This window comes from Taudactylus pleione, unplaced genomic scaffold (assembly GCF_031769625.1).
Source record: "Taudactylus pleione unplaced genomic scaffold, aTauple2 ptg000520l, whole genome shotgun sequence".
Classification (NCBI taxonomy): Eukaryota; Metazoa; Chordata; class Amphibia; order Anura; family Myobatrachidae; genus Taudactylus; species Taudactylus pleione.
In genome coordinates this window covers 57,501-71,138 of record NW_028284922.1, presented here as the reverse complement: position 1 = coordinate 71,138, position 13,638 = coordinate 57,501, and the positions used below count along the sequence as shown (strand labels likewise).

The 13,638-nt window shown below is 46.6% G+C and overlaps 1 protein-coding gene across 1 annotated transcript in view; it reads right to left on the bottom strand.

Annotated features, from left to right (window-relative positions):
- CCKAR (cholecystokinin A receptor) overlaps positions 1-13,638 on the bottom strand; it is a 65,810-nt gene that overhangs the window by 15,877 nt on the left and 36,295 nt on the right. Inside the window, exon 4 of the mRNA XM_088450586.1 lies at positions 6,527-6,645. Coding sequence (XP_088306712.1) covers positions 6,527-6,645 — 119 coding nt within the window. The remainder of the gene's footprint in view (positions 1-6,526; positions 6,646-13,638) is intronic.

The following is a 13,638-nucleotide window of genomic DNA, read 5'->3' as shown; positions in this document are numbered from 1 at the left end:
TCGCTTTGCCAGGATTCCAGGGTGGTCAATCTGTTGAAATCAGACCACTACATTTTGTCCACCGTGCTCGATCCTAGGTTTAAAGTTCCGGCCGACACAAGCCTGCAGAGGTGCAAAGACCTGCTGGTGAACACACTGTCAGCTGAAGCGGAACGTGACACGTCAACAGCTCCTTCTTCATTTTCTCCCGCAACTGGGGCTGCCAGGAAAAAACTTAGGTATCCTAAGCAACCCGCTGGCGGTGATGCAGGGCAGGCAGGACCAAGTTTGGACATCTGGTCCGGACTGAAGGACCTGGCAACAATTTCTGACATGTCTACTGTCACTGCATATGATACTGTCACCATTGACAGAATGGTGGAGGATTACATCGGTGACAGCATCCAAGTAGGCATGTCAGACAGTCCATACCTGTACTGGCAGGAAAAAGAGGCAATTTGGAGGCCCCTGTACAAACTGGCTCTATTTTACCTGAGTTGCCCCCCCTCCAGTGTGTACTCCGAAAGAGTGTTTAGTGCAGCCGGGAACCTTGTCAGCGAAAGGCGTAGGAGGTTGCTTCCACAGAATGTGGAGAAGATGATGTTCATCAAAATGAATTGTCAGCTCTTCCAGGGAGACCAGCCTCCAGAACGTACAGAGGGACCTGTGGTGGTGGATTCAAGTGGGGACGAGTTAATACTTTGTGAGGATGAGGATGTACACACTGAAGAGGTTGAGGAATCGGTGGATGAGGAGGATGAGGATGAGATCTTGCCTCCGTAGAGCCAGTTTGTGCAGGGACAGATTAATTGCCAGCTTGTTTTGTGGGGGCCCAAACGAACCAATCATTTCAGCCACAGTTGTGTGGCAGACCCTGGTGCTGAAATGATTGGTTTGTTAAAGTGTGCATGTCCTGTTTATACAACATAAGGGTGGGTGGGAGGGCCCAAGGACAATTCCATCTTGCACCTCTTTTTTTTCTTTGCATTATGTACAGTTTGGGGCCTAGTTTTTCAAACTGCCATCCTGTCTGCCACTGCAGTATCACGCCTAGATGGGTCACGTGTTTGTGCCGCCCACTCGTGTCACTTAGCATAGTCATCCAGCTACCTCGGTGCAACCTTTTGGACATAAAAACACTATTGTGAGGTGTGAGGTGTTCAGAATAGACTGGAAATGAGTGGAAATTAAGGTTATTGAGGTTAATAATAGCATAGGAGCAGAAAAACCTACAAATTCTGTGATTTTAGCTGTTTTTATGCTTTTTTTTAAAAAAATACAGATCCAAAACACAAAACCCAGAACCCAAAACACAGAAGGGTGGTTTTGGCAAAACCAATCCAGATCCAAAACACGAAGAAAGATCCAGATCCAAAACCAAAACACAAAACACGAAAAGTGGCCGGTGCACACCCCTACTATACATGTGCACAGCTGCAGACTCACTATCCAATGGTAACTATTCCTCTTTTCACTTCATTTAGGGTCTCTAATTAAGCTACCATGGTATTCTCTGCTTATGTTTACAAAACTTTTCACTGTCAGATTGATTTAGATAATCTAATGGGTGGTATGGCCAAATGGAATAGTGAATTCCGCAGGCGTGTCTGGCCGTTTGGATGGCGTTTCATGGGTGTGCATATATTAGCCATTCCGCTCATTTTCGCGGTATGAGACCTCTCTGTGTGTCAGGAGAGCTGCAGTGTTTGCGGCTGGTCAGACTTAACTTACATGCTGCGTGACTGGCCGATATGCGTCGATGTTACCAATTTCTACACAGGAGAGCGACATTGGACAGATATGAGACAGTAGCAGTGGGTGTCCTTATGCTCGGGTAAGTTTTGGAAACATTAGCATTTACACAGCTGCGTACCGTTCGGAATTGCAGCTGCATTTGCATTTTCTTCTTCTTATTAGCGATTGCATTACTGTCCATCTCTGAATCAGACCCTATATTCTGAACTTTTTAATAAAAAAATCACATGGGTGCTTCCACTTTACTTTCTGTTAGGGGTGTGCACCGGCCATTTTTTGTGTTTTGGTTTTGGATCTGGATCTTTCTTCGTGTTTTGGATCTGGATTGGTTTTGCCAAAACCACCCTTCTGTGTTTTGGGTTCTGGGTTTTGTGTTTTGGATCTGTATTTTTTTTTAAAAAAGCATAAAAACAGTTAAAATCACAGAATGTGTTGATTTTTCTGCTCCTATGCTATTATTAACCTCAATAACCTTAATTTCCACTCATTTCCAGTCTATTCTGAACACCTCACACCTCACAATAGTGTTTTTATGTCCAAAAGGTTGCACCGAGGTAGCTGGATGACTATTCTAAGCGACACGAGTGGGCGGCACAAACACGTGGCCCATCTAGGAGTGACACTGCAGTGGCAGACAGGATGGCAGTTTGAAAAACTAGGCCCCAAACAGTACATAATGCAAAGAAAAAAAAGAGGTGCAAGATGGAATTGTCCTTGGGCTCTCCCACCCACCCTTATGTTGTATAAACAGGACATGCACACTTTAACAAACCAATCATTTCAGCGCCAGGGTCTGTCACACAACTGTGGCTGAAATATTGGTTCGTTTGGGCCCCCACAAAACAAGCTGGCAATTAATCTGTCCCTGCACAAACTGGCTCTACGGAGGCAAGATGTCATCCTCATCCTCCTCATCCACCGATTCCTCACCCTCTTCAGTGTGTACATCCTCATCCTCACAGAGTATTAATTCGTCCCCACTGGAATCCACCACCACAGGTCCCTCTGTACGTTCTGGAGGCTGGTCTCCCTGGAAGAGTTGATAATTCATTTTTATGAACATCATCTTCTCCACATTTTGTGGAAGCAACCTCCTACGCCTTTTGCTGACAAGGTTCCCGGCTGCACTAAACACTCATTCGGAGTGCACACTGGAGGGGGGGCAACTCAGGTAAAATAGAGGCAGTTTGTACAGGGGCCTCCAAATTGCCTCTTTTTCCTGCCAGTACATGTACGGACTGTCTGACATGCCTACTTGGATGCTGTCACCGATGTAATCCTTTAACAGACAGATGCACGCTTGTCGCTGCTGCTTTGAGGATGCAGGTGCGGCTACAGCCCACATAATTCACAAAGACAGGAAAAAAAAAAATTTTTTATTTTTGTGGCGCGCACTTTGAGGGTTACACCACCCTTTAACAGACAGACGCACGCTTGTCGCTGCTGCTTTGAGGATGCAGGTAGAATCTAGACGGGATTTGGAACCGGGGACACACTACCTCCATCAATTGTCTAAATCCCACTGCACTAATGGCGGATACCGGACGCACGTCTAACACCAACATAGCAGTCAAGGCCTCAGTTATACGTTTTGCTTCAGGATGACTGCTGTCGTACTTCATCCTCCTCGCTAGGGACTGTTGGAGGGTCAGTTGTTTAGTAAAAGTAGTGGTGTTCCTACTTCCTCTCTGGGATGATGAACAACTCCCAGCAGCAGCAACAGCACTAGGAGGAAGTGGTTCTTGATCTTTCCCTATTTTATTTTTATCGGAAAAAGTTTGGTCCTCCATTTATGTTATATTGATATATACGTGCGCCTAACGGCGCACACAAACACAGAAAATGTTTTTTTATTTTTGCTGGAGAGTAGTGCACTTTGTGGGTTACATCACCCTTTAAGAAATTATCCAGCCGGCTCTTTACTTATGGGACACAGGCGCACGCTTGGCGCTGCTCCTTTGTTGATGCACGTGCAGCCACAGTGCACACAATTCACAAACACAGAAAATATTTTTTTATTTTGTTTGGAGTGTACTTTGGGGGTTACAGCACCCTTTAACAGACAAGCCAGCCGGCCCTTTACTAATGGGACACAGGCGCACGCTTGGCGCTGCTCCTTTGTTGATGCATGTGCAGCCACAGTGCACACAATTCACAAACACAGAAAATATTTTTTATTTTGTTTGGAGTGCACTTTGGGGGTTACAGCACCCTTTAATGGTCAAGCCAGATGGCCCTTTACTTATGACACAGGCGCACGCTTGGCACTACTTTGTTGACGCACGTGCGGCTACAGTGCACACAATTCACAAACACAGAAAATATATATATTTTTTGCTTGGAGTGTACTTTGGGGGTTACAGCACCCTTTAACGGACAAGCCAGCCGGCCCTTTACTAATAGGACACAGGCGCACGCTTGGCGCTGCTCCTTTGTTGATGCACGTGCAGCCACAGTGCACACAATTCACAAACACAGAAAATATTTTTTATTTTGTTTGGAGTGCACTTTGGGGGTTATAGCACCCTTTAACGGTCAAGCCAGCCGGCCCTTTACTTATGATACAGGCGCACGTTGGCACTACTTTGTTGATGCACGTGCGGCTACTGTGCAAAAAATTCACAAACACAGAAAAAATATTAATTTTTTTTGCACTTGGGGGGAGCACCCCTGATGGACAGAGCACCCCCTGGACAACACTACAGCACCCCTTTAGGACTGGGACACTGCACAGGACATTGGAGTGGACACAGCCCCTATGGACAACTGACTGCACAACACAGTCCAGCCAGCCCCTATGGACTTTGGAGGAGTGGACACAGCCCCTATGGACAACAGCAGCACAGCGCAGCACAGCACAACACTACACTACACTACACTACACAGCCCAGCCAGCCCTAACTCCCACCCTCCCTCTTCACTGTCCACAGCCGAGTGAGAAAATGGCGCCGACGCGGGTACCTTATATAGGATCCAAAACCCGCGAGACCCGGAAGGCGGGATGATGACGTTTTGCCTCGATTTCAGATCCGAGTCAGGCGGGAAAAGTCGAGCCTGACTCGGATCGGCCTCGGATCGGGGGGGCTCGGGGGGGGTTCGGATTTAAGAAATCCGAACCCGCTCACCCCTACTTTCTGTGCATATCAAACCCTGGCTATACAGGACATCCCTCAAGCTCTTGGAGTGAAAAGACAAAATTGCATTTATTCAACCTCATACCGACTCTGGGGGTGATTCAGCTGCGGACACAGGAGATATAGCAGCTGCGAACATATTAGCAGCTGCGATAGCTGTAATATGGTAATGCAGCAGGAGGCTAACACTTCCTGCATGCATTACTGATGCCAGCTGCGTGCTTGGACCATCGAATCATCTTCATGTCCCTTGGCCGGCTGAGTGACTATGGAGTCACGCAAGCCGGCCATCACAGAAGCCCAAAAGAGGCCAGGAAATCTCCATCAGCAGATCCTATCCTGGTCTCCTCCATCCTCCCCCCCCCAACGGAGACAACATGCCTCCATTTTGGGAAACGGAGGCCATCGCCACCCCCCTACCCGCCCACAAATGGCAGCAGACTGTCAATCACTGACAGTCTGCTGCCGCTCTGCGTGCGATCATGCAGGACCCATTCTGCACATGCACAGAACAAGTCCTGTGTACGCCGTACGCGCAGATTACCGATAGTCAGGAATCTGCATCTTCTGAACCAGCCCCTCTATTCATTTTATTTATGACAGCTAGTACACTCATCAATTTATATTGAGAAATTGAAGCTTTTCTGATGTATATTGAAAGTAGTGGCAAATATCTATTTTCTGTCTTGATTTTTTATCTAAAATATATTTAAAAATGTCCATTGTCCTTTGCCATACTGCGCCAGAAATTCCCCCACTTTTTACTCACCTAATTACCTGTCACTGCCTACCACAAGATCTGCATACTGCTGAAATACAATGTGCTGCTATTAGTATTCTAAGGCGTAAATTGGTGAGAGTTTCTAAACTCTCACGAGAACGGACAATACTCCTATCAAAATTCGTGAAATCAATTCACCTGCCTGTGATCTGCGAGTTTGCCAGAAACATACACAGATCAGTGTGATCCATGTATGTTTCTGCCTGGAAATAGTCTAAAAAGGGTTAATTAAAAAAAAAAAAAAAATGACGTAGGGTCCCCCCCGCCCAAAAGCATAACCAGACCCGGACTGCTCAGCCAGTTTACGGGGAAAAAATGTGTAGGGTTCCCCCGTAATTTAGAAACCAGCACCTGGCTGCAGGACCTGTCCTGGTTTTAAATATAGGGGGGTGAAAAAATGCATAGGGGTCCCCCTATATTTAAGACCAGCACCGGACCCAATCCAACCGGGGTGTAATGCCACAGCCAGGAGACCCTATCACCGGGTCTCCAGGGCCAAAGCACCCCAAGCTGGTTTTAATAAATGGGGACCCCTACTCATCCCCCCCCCCCATTTTTAAAACCAGGACAGGCTCTGCAGCCAGGTGCTGCTTCCAAAATGACGTCGACATAGTTCGGGTCGGAACGACATATCGCTCATGCCTAAACACTGCATGTAGGGAAGATCTGAGGATACGACAAACGATGGGTACGTGCATCGGCATCGTTATCGTTCGTGTACACTGCACAATTTGTCGTTCCGGTGCCTCGAAATCGGCCAATCATGCAAAATATCGTCTAGTGTGTAGGCACCTTTAGTCTAAACTGGAATGGCCTAAAAAATTTACAATTACAAAGTTACAAATTTATTGTTACATGTATTGATAAGCTCCCTTACCTTTCTTTTGATTCACTTCAAACCGGATCCCTCTGTACAACTCCACAGATATCAAAGCATAAGCGATTGTCATTACAATCCCAGGGATCAGGAACAAAATTAACAAGAGGAGGATATACCTAAAACACACATATAAGAAACAATAAAACCTGTAGCCAATTAGATAAATAAATTATTTGAAGCAGCATAAAGTATTTCTATAGATCTGGAGATTAATGCCAGGTCCCTTTTTTTTGAAGACCTGCTCTCCTATTGGCAAAATGGAGACTACTGTCATTTCTACAAACATGTTCCTCTATGTTCCCTGATATTAATAAGCAGGATTGGGACCAGGAATGGGAGGGGATAGGACCGGTGTTACGTTCAGCACGTCGATATGCAGAATGTCAACACCAGAATGTCAACATGGACAGGATGTCAACATTCAACCTGTCGACATTCACAACTTTGACAATGACAGAATGTCAACATTGTCAAATTGTCGACATTGTGAATGTTGACAGACATTTTTATGCTACGATCAGGGTTAGATTTAGGACTAGGGATAGATAAGACGTCTATAGAAACCGAATGGTCAACATGCCGATGGTCAACATTCTGGCAATTACAACATGTGTAAATATACACATTGCTAATCTCGACCGCTCATCCATGTCAACATTCTGAATGTCGACTTTTTGTATCACACCCTTTGGAACATACATAAGAAGTGAAGACTACCGCCTACTTTGCCATAGGATGGTATATGAGATATACATGAAACTAGAGATGAGCGGTTCGGATTCTGTGGAATCCGAACCTCTCTGAACATAGGGGATCCGAGTCCACCTGAGCCCTGTTCGAGTGTTCCCCGTCTGACTCGGATCCCCGTTTGGGGCCGAACGGCGGCCGCCTGATGTCGGATTCTCACTAGATAATCCGACATCAGGGCTCCTCGAGTGCAGGGCAGACCGCTGTGATAGCAGTCTGCCCTACACAGAACAAACACACAGCTGCCACACAGAGGCCCTCATTCAGAGGAGGTCGGAGGATGCAAGCAGTCGCCCATGGGAACGCCTCCGTTTGGGCTGCCACCCCCCCGGCCCGCCTTCCAAACGGGGCGAGCTGTCAATCAACATCGACAGCTCACCCCCTTTGGAAAGAGACCCGCTACGACCGGCGCTGTCGGTCGTAGCGGGTCTCACGCATGCGCACGAAGGAGCCAGCTCCCTCGTGCGCATGCGCACTGGACAAACATCGAGGCGGCCGTGCGGTCGTAGATCATACGGCCGCCTCTGAATGAAGCCCAGACTCTCATTGGCTGCTGCACGGAGGGAGCCGGCTGGAGCTCACTCAGGAGCTCCGTCTTCCGGCTCCCTCCTCGTCGCGTGGCAGCAGAGCGGACAGCGGCTGGAGCGGTGATACAGGTACGTTTTTTTTTTTTTTTTTTATGTGTGTATGGGGGCCTGCTAATGGAGGGGCCTGCTAATGAGGGGCCTACTACTGGGGCACCTACTACTGGGGGGCCATACTACTGGGGGCCTGCTAATGGGGGCATACTACTGGGGGGGCATACTACTGGGGGGCCTGCTAATGGGGGCATACTACTGGGGTCCTGCTAATGGGGGGCATACTACTAGGGGGGCATACTACTAGGGGGCATACTGAGGGTGGGCTTATGGGGGCATACTACTGGGGGGGCATACTACTGGGGGCCTGCTAATGGGGGGCATACTACTGGGGGCCTGCTAATGGGGGGCATACTACTGGGGGGCATACTACTGGTTTCCTGCTAATGGGGGGCATACTACTGGGGGCGCTTGCTAATGGGGGGCATACTACTTGGGGGGCATACTACTGGGGGCCTGCTTATGGGGGCATACTACTACTGGGGGGACTGCATAGGGGGCCCCTACTACTAAGGGGACTGCATAGGGGGCACCACTACTGGGGGCATTGTGTAAGGGACACTACTGCTGGGGGCATTGTGTAAGGGACACCACTGCTGGGGGCATTGTGTAAGGGACACTATTGCTGTGGGCATTGTATAAGTGGCACTACTACTGTGGGCATTGTATAAGGGGCATTACTACTGTGGGCTTTATGTATAAGGATCACTACTGTGGGCATTGTGTAAAAGGGTCACTACTGTGGGCATTGTGTGAAAGGGGCAGTACTGTGTGTCGTAACATAAATAAGAGACACTACTTTATGGTGTAATGTGAATCAGGGGCACTATGGCCCTGATTCAGAGCCGGATGCTCTGACAGAGCGCTCGCTCTGAATCAGGGCCGTCCTTCCTGATTTTAGAGCGGCTTCCTGGCCGCTCGCATAGCTGTGGGTGACCACCCACAGCTATAGCGAGTGGCCAAAAAGATGGTCGCGATGGTCAAGACCATTGCAACCATCGGGCTTGTGACGAGACCCTTGTGGTAGGGTCTCGTCTGCCGCAAGCTCTGGAGTGCTTTTGGCTCTATCAGAGCCAAAAGCACTCCCACTGACATCACTTGTGATGTAATTGGGGCCGGCCCCAGACGGTAGGCGTTCCCATGGGAACGCCTCCGTCTGGCCAGCCACGCCCCCGGCATGCCCACCAAAGGGGGCGTGCTGTCACTCACGATCGACAGCACAACCCCTTTGTAGCGAGACCCATAGCAACGGCTTGCCCGTCGCTATCCGGGTCTTGCGCATACGCACAGCGGAGCCGCCTCCGTCGTGCGCATGCGCACTGGGCCAACATCGACCCGCTTGCAAGTGCTCGCGAGCGGGTCTGAATCAGGCCCTATGTGCATAAGATTGTGAATATGTGAATAAGATTGTGCACTGTGACTCCTTGGGCCGTAGCCCACTTCGTAAACAAGTACTGTGACTCTGCTGGCCGTACCCCACTGGGTGGGTGCACTACTTTTCATTTCTGCCACTGCTGTGTGGCAATGTGTCGCTGCTCTGTCGCTTAGTAACCAGTCAGCTCACTGCAACCTTTGGCCAATAATGTTGAAAACAATATTATAAGCTGTGAGGTGGTCTAAATTGACTGGAAATTAATGTTATTGAGGTTCATAATACTCTAGGAAGAAAAAAAAGACCAATTTATGTGATTTTAGCTTTTTTTGTCAATTTTTGTAAAATCCAAATCTAAAGCCAGTCACCGCAGTTTGGCAAATCCAAATCCAAAGCCGGACGATGAATTAGAACCAAATAAAAAATCCGGCAAAAATGGTCCGGCGCACATCCCTACATGAAACCAGTGCCAGAAGTGTGCTGGGTATGCAATAGTATGATATACTGGCACTTCAAGCACTAAACATTTTTTTTTTTTTTTTTTACGTTTTCCTGGATGCAGAGCTGAAAGCTGAGGGTGGAGACGTGGCTGGTGCGGGAAAGCTGCACGCAGAGTAACAGTCTCACAGTGGGGTTTATTTATCAAGCAGTGCAAAACTTAGTGAAGCGGACCAGTGGAGGTGTTGCAACCAATCAGCTTTGAAGTAACATTTGTTAAGTACAGTCTATAAAATAAAAGGTAGGAGCTGATTGGATTTTTTAAAATAAAACAGCTAAAATCATGTAATTTATACAATCCAAAACCCGAAATTCGGATATAAAATCCGAATTCCGAACCGCAAAAAGATCAGAACTGCAACCCGGATATAGCCGGATCTCCTCAGGAGGTTAGAAAAGCAACTCGGATTTACACGGATTCACAAAATTCGCGTGGATTCGGATTTCTGGAGAACCGAAACGCACATCTCTAGCTTGAAGTGATGGGAATCAAAAATAAACATGGAGTTAGACACAGGATTTGCCTTTTTCTAGCTTTGTTAGATCGGGATTGGTTGCGGAAAATCAAATCTAGCTGGCAGTCTATTCAGAGTCAATAAAGTGATTTTTTTTCAAAGACCAAATATTAAACTGTAGACATGCGATCGACAAGGAGGGTCTACACAAATCAAATGACAACAGTGAAACTGTTTTAAGGCACCAAAGTCATTGTTGATACCACAACTAATGTATCTAGGTTTAATTAACTACTAGCATAAATTATTGCTGAATGCATCCCCAAGAAACTAATCACGTCTGGCAAGGTCTTAGGGCCTGATTCAGAGCCAGACGCTATTTGCGGTCGTTCGTTCAGAAAAAAGGGGTGGCTATTCAAATGAACCGTTCGCTCTTTGCGGTCTGTTCACGCCTCTATGTCTGAACGAGCGAACAAAACTTGCGGTCGTTTTTTGGATAACTACGCCCCCTGGCCGCTCGCATCCTACGTCATGTCTGCTATTTATTAGATTAATCGAGTAAATCGACCAACGTATGAACTGCTCGCTATTCTTGTGGTTGGTTTTTCCTACCACAAATTTGCGAGCAGTTCTGACTATAAAACAACCAGGTGACGTGGTCAATGACGCTGCTGTATTAATTATGCACACCCATAAAACGCCCGTTTTGACCTTTAAGCACGCCTGCGTTCTGATCTCCACTCCCCGTTTTCAAGCACCTTCCCCCGTTACCACCCACATACGCCTCCTCCTGTCACTCATATTAGCAGGCATTCGCTATTTAGCGAAGAAACGATTTTCGGCCGCACTGACTGGTTCGCGCATCCGTATTGCGATCCGTACGCATGCGCAGTTGGGCAAACATCGCTCGGAACGAACGAGTGGCCGCTTACGAGCGGCTCTGAATCAGGCCCTTAATTCATGTTGATCTATAGTTGCCCATCAGATTAGCTTGTGATGTTTCACCTTATTGTACTGAGAGGCCAATTGCAAATGTATCAGTCTTTAGCAACTTTAGCTACTCTTCTCAAGTATGGGAAGAGATGTCATTATGGGGTCTATGTACTAAGCCTTGGAGAGAGATAAAGTGGACGGAGATAAAGTACCAACCATTCAGCTCCTGTCATTTTTCAAACAGCCTGTAAAGTGACAGTCATTCCTGAATGAAGTATAACTGTATGAAGTCAGCACTTTGTAAAAATAAATTTTAAAGCAGATATATTTATCCTGTAAACCTAAAAGATACAGGTTTCCTCTTACTATCATGCGCCTATATCACTGCCGATCCAACTTACTGCGCGTCAGGTTATTAAAAAAAGCTGCTGAAGAGAAGAGGTCAGCAGGGACTTTGATGCTACTGGCATCAGATACTATAAGTGACAATTATCTACCATGGAAACCTCAGAAACAACATCCTTTAACTAAGCTGTTTTTTTTTTACCCTGAATTTTTCTTATTATTGGGCCCGGATGTATCAAAATACAGATGCAGGGACAGGGTTCCTGCGATGTGTTCGCAGCGGTCTCTTCACTCCTCTAGCGGGAGTCCTGTGCGCTACTACTAATGATTTGCTATGCAGGCTGCGGTTGGAAATGGAATATCCGCATCAGATATTGGAGATATGTGCTGCGGTCCCTAATTGGAACGTTATTTGTGGGTATCCCCTGAAAATAGGTGCCACCCCCATTCACTCCCAATGCTTTAAGAGTCTTGAATTAATACTTTTTATGCGCACGTTTGGTATGAAATGCGTATTTTAGTACAATAAAAAACGACGCACATATCCAACTGTACATATGGTTCATTGTGCGCTTAGACTGAGCAAAACAGAACTGCACTGAAAGTAGTTGAACGTGCCACCTCCAATGTCTGGCAAATACGGCAGGCAAAGGAGACTCACACTAAGTTAATGGTAATCTACACTGGCAATTTGAAATGCCAAATGGCAAGGGGTGATGTGGCAGTGGGGAAGTAGCTCTGGAAATGTGGCCTTCATGATCGTCTCTGACAACCAGCAAGGAGCCTAAAGCCACATATCCACTACACTACTAATGACCGATTATGAAATCGTTATCATTCAATCGTTCATTATATTGTGCAGTGGACATTGAGCCCACACTGAATGATATATCGTTCGGTGTTGGCACCCTCCCCTCCCTCATCCCCGAACCTGCACAACCTGATTGTCAAGTTGGACAGCAGGTTCAGGCGATGGTAGATGCCGACCTGCGGGAGTGCTCGTCACTGGTTGTTGCCGGCATATTCACTGCATGATTAATTGAACGATAACAATGTCGTTTATATCGTGTAGTGGATATGTGCCTTAACTGCTGGATACAGCCACAATGCTGACACTCAAAATGTCGACAGTTATAAAGTCGATACCAGAATGTTGACAAGTTCACAATGGAAACATCTGAAATGCAGTCACTCTGTAGAATGTCAACATTGGGGTTAGGGTGAGGTTTTATTAGGGTTAGGGATAGAGGTAAATGATTGCGGCACCTGCAGGACCCACTGTTTTGACATTCTGGGCATGAAACCATTTCATCAGTGTCGGCATGGTCAATATTGACATGCTAAACAACAATAGGACCATGTCAACATGATGAATGCCGATAAACATAGCAAACCCCTTACTGCAATTACAATTCCCCTCATTCTTTCCTTAGTAGTTGCCTTAGGGTGCATACACACGGTCAGATTTGTCAGATGTGTCAGATGAACGATTGAACGATTTGAACGATCTGAACGATCTGAACAATTTGATGAATGATTTGACCAACGATTTGAACTATGAACTATTTTTGACTGCATTAAAATGAATGGATTCGTCCAAATCTGACTGCAAACACATCAGATGTCAGATATCGTTATCTGACCATCGGGAACGCGCATCGTTCAGACATGTCAGATATGTCAGATTTTCCTTCAGATATGAACGATTGAATGATTTTTTAAATCGTTATCGTTCAGATCTGAAGAAAAATCTGACCGTGTGTAGGCACCATTACACCATATTGCCTCCAAAGGCCCTGAGTCCATAGATGGTGCCGGCTACTTTTAGTATAACATAAAAGTGGTGGCGTTTAAGCCTCACTATCTGCGCTGACCAACAGCAACAGGTAAGTACTAAAGATAGATAAATGAATGGTTTTGTCACTGCTTAGCACAACAGCATTAAATAATAACCAAATAAAATACTCCATGGAAATAAAATAATATAAATATCTGGAAGCCAATGTGCATCAATCACTGTAACTCGTCATATTATTTTGTGCTGAGCAGTATGGACAGACAAGCTGTGGCTATGCAGTTCCTGTACAGGTTTAGCTAGCATCTGTACAGTGATTTCAGATA